The following is a 9,828-nucleotide window of genomic DNA, read 5'->3' on the forward strand; positions in this document are numbered from 1 at the left end:
TTTGAAAGGAAACATATCATAAATCTTAACTTGGAAATTAGGGGAAATCTTTGACAAATCAATTGTTTCGTAATAACAACCTTCATCATCATTAATATTACTCATAGCTTCATTGGGAAATATATTATTCAAGACTATTGATAGGTTATTTGAAAAAACATTAATCAATGAGCAAAAATTTTCAACACCAATGGAAATCAGGCAGAACAATCATTTAACGTCATTATCTTCTCTAAGTTTCAAATCCTTCTTCATAAAATCCTTTGATCGAACACGCGCAAATATCTCAAAGTTACCATGACTGCCTAGAGTATTTATCTTGTCGACTACTAACTGTCAAAGGACATTTGATGATGAAAATCTATTTTAGCTGCTTTATAATTAATGTAATTATCTCTCTCGTTGAAACAACCGTAAAATTGGAACAATAAGAGTAGCTATAAAATGTGGTACATAATAAATCATAAATGCAAAATGATTATTTAAAAAACTTCTATATCATAGATATATCTCAGTATAGCAACAATTATAACAATAAAATTCAATATATACCTCAGTATATAAATTTTGAATAGTAAGATTTCCTATACAAGGCAGAACATAAAAAATCATAATTGAAAACTAATTTTTAAAATAATTCGTCAATCATATATATATATATAAGTATACAAACAAAAATAACAACAAAATCAATATTGTTGGGGTTGATGCCCTAAATCTCGAGGGTCCTATAATTTTTAATTGTATTGTACAAACATTTTATTTCTTTAATAAAATATGAGATGTTTTACTTGACATTTAGTAGCATTAAACCCACAAACCAATAAACTAACATCCAAGATTATCATATGTAACTTAAACATGTATGTAGAGACATACAAGTGGATCATGTTTAAGTGATGACCTAAATAGTTTGTAGTAGATGGATAAGGCTTAATATCTTATTCTGGTGACATTAAGAGTACAACCCGCTTTGTAGTCGTTACAATTGTTGTAAAGTTCTACAAATGATATGATCCCGATCATTCATGTGGAGAAATGTGAGTGGAGGTATTCTATACAAAGGAGTTTGTAAGTCCGGACCACGAAATGACTAGTCTCATTATATAACACCATTCATAATTGAGACTTACATTTCACCAGGATGACCATAGGTGACATGGCCTGAATCCTGAGTGAGTCGTGAACTCCTACCTATAAAGGCGGTCCTTTGATTTGTATAGGTGAAAGTGGTTAGATCGCCAACTCAACAAGCCCACCATTTTGGAGATTCGTCTAATTGGGGAGTTGGGAACACAGCTACATAAGATGAAATTCACTCCTTCCTTAATGTCGGAGAAATTAGATAAATTGTTCCTTTAAGGGTTGATTTTGGGGCTTGAACAATGTGACGCCATCCCCTCTCCTGGCCCGAGAGGGGTTTGGTCATAGTTGGACTATGATTTATTGTTCATTAGAGGGATCAATGATACTTAAAGAGTTAAAAGTAACTACATGAGCAAAACGGTAATTTCGGCCTAGTTGTACTTACGAGTAATTTATGAAGGGTCATCGCATTATTGCCTAGGTGCAAAGAGTGCAGTTGTTGTTCTTTAGTGGAGTGCCCGACAATTAGTGGATGTTGAATAATTAATTAAAGGAGTTTAATTAATTATTCAAGTACCATTAGAGCTTCAAGTTATAGATCCATGAGATCCCCTCTTTAGTTCAATAGGGATTAAATAAGAATCAGTTTTAGATTACTATGAATTATTCAAATTAATTTAAGGAATTAATTATATGTGATATAATTAATTTAATTTAATTATATATGATATAATTACTATAATGTATTTGATACATTATACTAAAGTTTATTTGAAAAGAAATGAATATTTGAAATATAATTCAAATATTGATTACGTGAATTGGATTCATATAATTATATTTAATATAAATGGGGATTTATATTAAATACCATTGATGGAAGAAGTAAAACTATAGGTTATATTATATGTGATACAATATTAAATCATAGATTATATAATTAATGTCATATAATCTATAGTTATATATATATATATATTAAGGTAGTTATTATATATATATATATATATATAAATTGAAATTAATTTATTTTGTTATAATTTAATTTGAATTAATGGGAGATAAATAACTTCCCTCCCCTAATTTCTCTCGGCTCACTATGTGAGTGGTGGTAGTGGTTATTGGTTGCTTTCTTCTTCACAAAATTGAGAGGTAGAGAATATAGAGAACGATCTCTGCAAAAATTTGGTTTTTCAAAAAAGAACTCTCACCTTCTCAATTCTCTTCTCAATCCCCCTCTCTTCAAAAAACTAAGAGCCCATATAACTCCTTGGATTCTCATCTTAGAGAATACATAGGAAACTTTCGTGGTAGTGGCCAATTAGAGTTTTGAGCATGTTGCAGTTAATCGATTATGGAGAAGAGGAATCACACGAAGAAGATTAGATCTTCAAGGGTTAGTTCTCCTAATCTCATTTTCTCAATTTCTATTAGCATGTTGTAATTTTAGTTAAATGCATAATATTTTTCTGTATGTTTATGTAAAATTGATTATTTTGTAAAAATTGGAATTTGGGATCGATCTCCGCTTCCGCTGCGGACTTTCACTGGTTCCTTCAATCAGTATATACCTCAGTATATAAAATTTGAACAATAGGATTTCCTATAAAAGGAAGTACATAAAAAATCATATATACAAACAAATTTTTAAAATTATATATATATTAGTATACAAACAAATATAACAAAAAATTCAATATATACCTCAGTATGTAAAATTTGAATAGAAATAGTTCCTATAAAAGGAAGTATATAAAAATCATATATACAAACATATTTTTAAAATAATACATATATCATATATACATATCAGTATACAAACAAATATAACAACAAAATTAGTATATATCTTAGTATACATAAAAAAAAATAATAGAATACACAAATTGAACAATGTATACAGAATATATACCTCAATATACATAAAAAAAATATAGAAATCACAAAAAAAGAAATGAAATAATAGTAAAATCTTGAAAAGTTACAGTAAAATATATACACAACATTTGAACATCTCAAACTAACCAATTTCAATACTGAGGAAGAATATGTAAATAACCTATTAAATTTGCAGAAAAAATAAATAAAAATAAAAGTAAATGAAACACGAGATTTAGGGCATCAACCCCAACAAACTCCCCCATTGCCACCTTAGTTAAAAGATTTATGTTGTGATTGTTGTTGCATGGGCTGGAATCCAGGCGGTGGCCTTTGCCTATGTTGCTGGTGCGTTTCAGAATGATGTGGATCATGTTGGTGATCATCCCAAGAAAAATTTGGATTATTTTTCCATCCAGGCTTATATATATTGGAGAATGGATTATTCTTTACGAAACAGACTGATTGCAGATTTTAAGGGCAATCGTTCTAGATTTGCGGCTCTCCGCAACCCATACAACTTATCATGGGTTGTCCAAATGCGTCGATTTGTTGCACACTCTATGTTTGGGCTACATTGTTCATAGATAAAATTTTCAGTAAGTTTGTCATTACGGCCACTTGTGCTGAAAGTGTAGCTAATGTGTTGGTATTGATCACATTCTGTTGTCGCCTCCTATTGTCTGTTCTAGAGTCATAAGCATCATCAACCCAATCCATGTTGTGTTTGGAAATCCTATCCCAAATTTCCTTGGCCTCATTATAAGATTTTTCCATAATGCCGCCTGCGGCGGCTGCGTTTGTTGCCATCTGGGATGGTCTATTCAATCCTCCAAAGAAGGACTTTATCAGTACAGTTAGCGGCAATTCGTAGGACAATTTTTTACTAATCTTTTGAACCTCTCCCATGCGTCACTGAGTGTTTCAGATTCTCCTTGCTCAAAGTTCATAATCTCCCGACGCCTCCTTGCATTGACTATGGGAGGGAAGTATTTTTGCATGAACTTCTCTACTAACTTGTCCCATGTTGTTATTTCGCCTGGCTCCAAGGAGCTTGCCCATTGTTTGGCGTCATCTTAGAGTAAATATGGAAACAAGGATAATCTGATTGCTTTGGACATGATTCCAAGAATCACGAATGAATTACAAGTTTCCAGGAAGTGTTTTATGTGAGCATGAGGGTTTTCGCCGCAGGCTCTGCCAAACTGTCCTGCAGTCTGTAACCTTTATAACATGACAAATTTCATTTCAAGTCTGGTCCCATCAAGCGTTGGATAAATGATCCCAGGCAAAAAATCATACAACATTGGTGATGCATATTCACGCATTGGACGCGTGTTGTTCACCATAAGGATTTGATTTATTGCAACATTATCGAGCTGTTGAGCCAAATTTTGATTATTCTGGTCGTTTGCCATTTGTTGTTCCCTTAAACTTTGATGTCAATTTGATTTATTTCTCTGTCCGAAAGTTCTTTCAATCTCGTGATCGTATCTAAGTTCAGGAGTGTTCTCTCCGCTCATAAAACATTTACAAGTCCAGGCATAACTTTTGATACACCTTCGACTGAAAGTTTTTGCAAAAATACACAATATCCAAATTTTGGTTAGCTACGTTGCTAGAATCCTCAACAACTGTGCCAAAAACTTGTTCGCTCTTTAATTCTCGATCATGTTTATAATGATGTAGATGAATGATGATGAATGATGATGAACGATGATCAAGAACTCTATGCATTGAATGTTGATAGAGTTATGTGTGTGTGCATCTTGCTAGTGCATACAAGTCTTCTTAAGATAAACCCAAGTATAAATCTAACCTAAGTGTCCTGGTAAGCCCAGGGTTGAACGCAGGAACTCTAGAGTATACTAACGCAGAGTTGGTCTTTAAACCTTTACAGAGGTTTCCTAATTATTTGATAGGCGTTGTATATTTACACTAAATGTTGGCATGTAAGGATACAAAAGTTCAAAGAGGGAAAAAGGATTCGTGGATGAATGACTTAAGCGTAGATGGTATGCGTTGATTTCCTAGTGGGAACAATAAGCCTATATGAGCACAATGACAATATATATGGAGATGGTACAGATGTCTGCTAAAATCTAAGTGTATGTGTGATGCGTTGGAAATCTGTTTTTTAATTCATGTTCAACATCTCTCGATGCAAATGAGACACTTAATCCTATCTCTAGGGTGCGTGCGTTAGTTACAAAAATCAGACAAAAGACTTGAAAAATTTTCTCTTTAAAATCACTTCACGCCCTAGTTTGATGTATTCAACAATTAACCACTCTCTTGAGTGACTTAACTGCTTTTTCACTTCAATCAACTGATCAGATGAATTCAAGCATAAGCTTTATGCATTCATCAAGTCAGAAAGTTCACAAGCACAAATAACTTAGAAAATAAATAGATGAAGATGTGAAGAATAGTCGAAAATGAGATTGAATTATGATACAAACAATCTTAGTTCAATCAAGTGGAATGGTAAATGAGAGTGCCAAGAAAAAGGAAGTAGTCAAATCGCAAAGTTCAATCTCTTATCTTCTTTGGCTTGTTTTTAATGCTTATTGTGGCCAACTTGGTTGAAGAGTTGAAGGAAATGTCTCTCTCAAGCTTCTCTCTGGCAGCACCTCGTTATCAACGATGGAAAATGGTGTTCATCCCTCTTATTCTTTGGATGATAGAGGTGAAGAATGACTAACTACTTGCTAACTGTCTACTGTCTAACTGTCTAACTCTTTCTCTTGCAGGTACCTTCCCTTTATATAGGTAATCATTTAGTCACTTTGTGATGTGATTGCATTAAATTCCATACACTGAGACAGTCATCTGTCATTCTGCTTCAATCAAACGCCGTCAGTCAGATGCCCATGCCTAGAAGCTGATGATTTGACGTAGATTGCACAAACCAAACGTATCTTCCATGCGTCGAGTAGTTTGGACGAATACCTCTTGCATTGGCATTATCCGCAACACTTAGTAAATTTTTCTGATTCCTGCATTAAAGTATGTTAATGAAGTAATTTTTCACTTATGATGATACTTTTGTATGAGTTTATCACATATATAAAATTTCATACGTTTTCCTTTAACAAGAGTGTGTTTACATAATTAATAATCCTAATTATTTCAATTTTGAGAAAACAATAACTTGTATTTCTACAAGTTATCAATGGGTCAAGCTCCATGCCAATGGTGAATGCAATGCTTTGACAAAAACGATAGGCTTCAGGCATGTAATTCAAATTTCCGATGAAATATTATTGCCAGCAATTGATGTAGCAAGTGAGAGGTATTAGACTAAATCCATAACCAACTAAGGAAAATCCATCTCTAACTAATTAATTATAAAATGCTAATTAATTCAAATTAACATTTAAACAAATATTAAACTCAAATATAATAATTATCTAATAATGCTCCTCATTAATACCTTTGGTTGTGGTGAGTTTCAAATTCCCTCTTCAGATAATAAATGATATTACAAATGTCATTATGGACATTTCAAATATCGTTATCGTTGGGGATATCACAACTAAAGCCTATTTCGACAGGCTAATTTCACTCGTGTTCGTCGCTAATTTATTTTAAACCTAAATTACTCAAATATATGATTTTGAAAAATTTCAGTGTAATTTAAACAAACCAGAAAAATGCAAAGTTACAAATAGAATTATGGAGATCTAATTGAATTTCATGTCGATAAATTTGTTTTTTTTTTTTTTTTTGGTTTGTTTTTCTTTTTCCTGTTCTGTTCCTCAGATTTAAAATTTGAACTCATTTTATTAATATACAAATGAATCATAGAATGACTTTGTCAAAATTTACAAAATTCAACTCGAATTTAATTGTATTGACATTTTTTAGGCCAACTCCAATGACGTTTTTCTTTAAAATTTTATTAATTTTGCATCACACATATGTTTTATAATTTATTGAAAATATATGAGAATATTCTTTTTAGTGATGTTTTACCTGAAAAAATATTCGAAGGTTAAAATAGTAACACATTTAAAGTTTGTGGGTAAAATTAGAACATTTATTTCGTTTGAGATATATTTTGATAAAATTAAAAGTATAAAAATTGATCATTTTTTTTTTAATTTTACTTTTTGCATGAATGATTTGTTTTAGTGTTAAATTGCAATGTAAAAATAGAGATGAATGACTGAATTTTTGGGTGAATAAAACAAGGGGGACCAAATTTAGACTTTTGTTTTTCCTTGGTATTTTTAGTCAATGGGTAAGGCTTTTAAAAAGGAAAAAAAAATGGGTAAGGGATTAGAGACCTCTATTTCTTTCTCGTTCAACCATGTGGAGTATTTGTTTCAAATATCTGAATCAAACTTTTGATATTAAAATCGATAATTAATGGATATTACAGTTGCAAATATATAATCAAATTAAAAAATATTAGCATAATGTAAAAAAAAAAGAAAAAATTATAAATATAACAAAATTTAAAAATCTAACAATAATAAATTATATTATATTATTGGTAAGAGTCTATTAGCAATAACTAATAAAATTTATTATATTTGTAATTTTTTTAAAATAATACCATACAGTTGTTATTATCCTAAAAATATTAACCTTGCAATTAGCTTAGATATCCACTTGAAAAATTTAAAATTAAAATTAAATCAAACAAAAAAAAATTGTAATTTAACATACCATTTTTATACAAATGCATACTCATATTAAAAATAAGGCTGTTAGCCCACATGAACATTGGCCAAAGATTTAGTGTTACTCTTTTTTCCTAGTGATTAAATTTTGAAATTCTCAACGATATTTATATATTTTTTTCACCTTCTTCAATTAACTGTAATCTCTCGTCTCTTCCTCCGGCCATTCCCCGGCGGCGGGTCAGACTTTCCGGCATCCAAAGGAAAATTTAACTTAGCCTTTCTTCCTCTTATCTTAAAAGCAGCAGAATCGTAAGCCCTAGCCGCATCGACATCCGAATCAAAAGTCCCCAACCAAACCCTACTCCCTTTCCTACTCGGATCTCGAATCTCCGCCGCGAACTTCCCCCAGGGCCGCCGCCGAACCCCTCTGTAACGCCTCCCGCCGTCGGAACTTGTAGTCGATCGCGGCGACTGTTGTTCCGGCTGGCTCTTCGGACTCTGAATCGGAGGCTCTTCCTCTTCCGACGGTTTCAAGTACTCGAAACCTTCGAATTCGAGTTTGATCGGCGGCGGTGAGTGGATTTCGAAATCCAGGAATGTGAAGAAGGAATCAGAGTCTTGGAGAAGATGTTGTTGAATGAGCTTTAATGGCGAGAAATCGTCTTCTTCTTCTTCTGGTAGTTCCATTTTTTCCTTTTTTGTGAGATTGAAAAATTGGGGAAGGGTTTGGGAAGGATTTATAGTGGAGGGAAATGGAAATTACAATGGGGTCTATGGACACGTTTACACGGAATCCCATTAGTTCACATTAAAAAAGGGTAAATTTGGAATTTGGAACACGTTTTTGTATTTTGGTTAGCTATCATAGAGATGTTTAAATATAGTACGATTTTTGTTACTACAATGGTAGGAGACGTAATGGATCTCTTGGTGACTAACACATATTATATGTTTCTTGAATTAAGTTTGTTTTGATTATAATTAATATACGAGGTAGGATTCTTTTCATTGAAGTTGAAAGTTTAAATCTCTATATTCTCAACCATCCTGAGTTGATATAATGGTAAACAGGGAGCATGATGTTGACAAAAGAGAAGTTCTAGATTCAAGATTTATTATCTTACGAGTTTCTTTGATACGAAAATACTGTAGAGTTATACAGATCGTCTCCTAAGATTAGTTGAGTTGTGTATAAGTTGACACAGACATTAAAAAAAATCTATATTCTCACATTTTTTATTAAAAAGGGGCCTTTTTTTAAATAAAAAATATTTATATTTTATAGAAAAAATTCAAAAAATACAAAGAACTTTTAGAATTTTTGCTATAAAATATAAATTTTTTTGAAATTTTTTTATTGATAAGAATTTTGTCGATAAAAATATAAAAATGTTAAAATATAGAATGGGTGAATATGTTTATGAGTTAAAGTATTAAGTTTAGTATTTGAGGATTGTATTTAATAAAATCATTAGCTTGAGTCCAATAAAGTTTTACATTTTAATTTAGTATTTATTTACTCCTTTTAACTTGAATAGGGACATGAAATTGAAATTTGTGATACCTATTAAAAATATGAAATTAAAAGTTTAGGTTATATTTGATAATCATTTTGTTATTTTTTTAAAAAAAATTAAATATGTAGCCACTATTTTCACTTTCAAATTTATTCTTTTGTTATCTATTTTTTACAAATAATTAAAAAACAAAACAAATTTTGAGAACTATAAAAAGTAATTTTTAAAAAATTATTTTTATTTTTGGAATTTAGTTAAGTATTCAACTACTGTACTTAAAAAAAATGTAAATCATTATAAGAAATGGAGAGAAAACATGCTTAATTTAAAAAAACTACAAATTATTCAATAAAGTTATTATTAAGTCTATGTTTCAAAAAAAAAAAAAAAAAAAAAAAATTATTTGATGACTCTCGAGTTTGTATATTTGATTTTTGTGACCCTTTTTTGAAATGGTGGAAAAGTAGTATAGAAAGTGAAGCAATGAGATGGTGAGAGTTGAGCCAAGAGGTGTGGCTTCCATTGAGGGTTGTCCTCAATAATGAAATATTGTGACTTCCATTGAGTCTCCTATAGTAGATCAAGTCACATGAGAAATTATTTGAAAACGTGGTCATGAAAGGATCTTTCATTATTAAATAGATGAAAGAGAAATTATGAAGAAATATTTCAAATTTTATAAAGTAATTATTAGATGTAAGATTGATTTTCAA

The 9,828-nt window shown here is 31.1% G+C and overlaps 1 protein-coding gene across 1 annotated transcript; it reads right to left on the minus strand.

The window, feature by feature from the left end:
- Positions 1 to 7,584: 7,584 nt before the first annotated feature.
- Positions 7,585 to 8,322, minus strand: LOC120069431 (ethylene-responsive transcription factor ERF106). The gene has a single exon (XM_039021179.1). It carries the CDS (start codon positions 8,283 to 8,285, stop codon positions 7,785 to 7,787), a length of 501 nt encoding a protein of 166 aa, XP_038877107.1. The 5' UTR covers positions 8,286 to 8,322; the 3' UTR covers positions 7,585 to 7,784.
- Positions 8,323 to 9,828: the final 1,506 nt, after the last annotated feature.

The sequence above is a fragment of the Benincasa hispida genome, unplaced genomic scaffold, assembly GCF_009727055.1.
Source record: "Benincasa hispida cultivar B227 unplaced genomic scaffold, ASM972705v1 Contig395, whole genome shotgun sequence".
Lineage (NCBI taxonomy): Eukaryota > Viridiplantae > Streptophyta > Magnoliopsida > Cucurbitales > Cucurbitaceae > Benincasa > Benincasa hispida.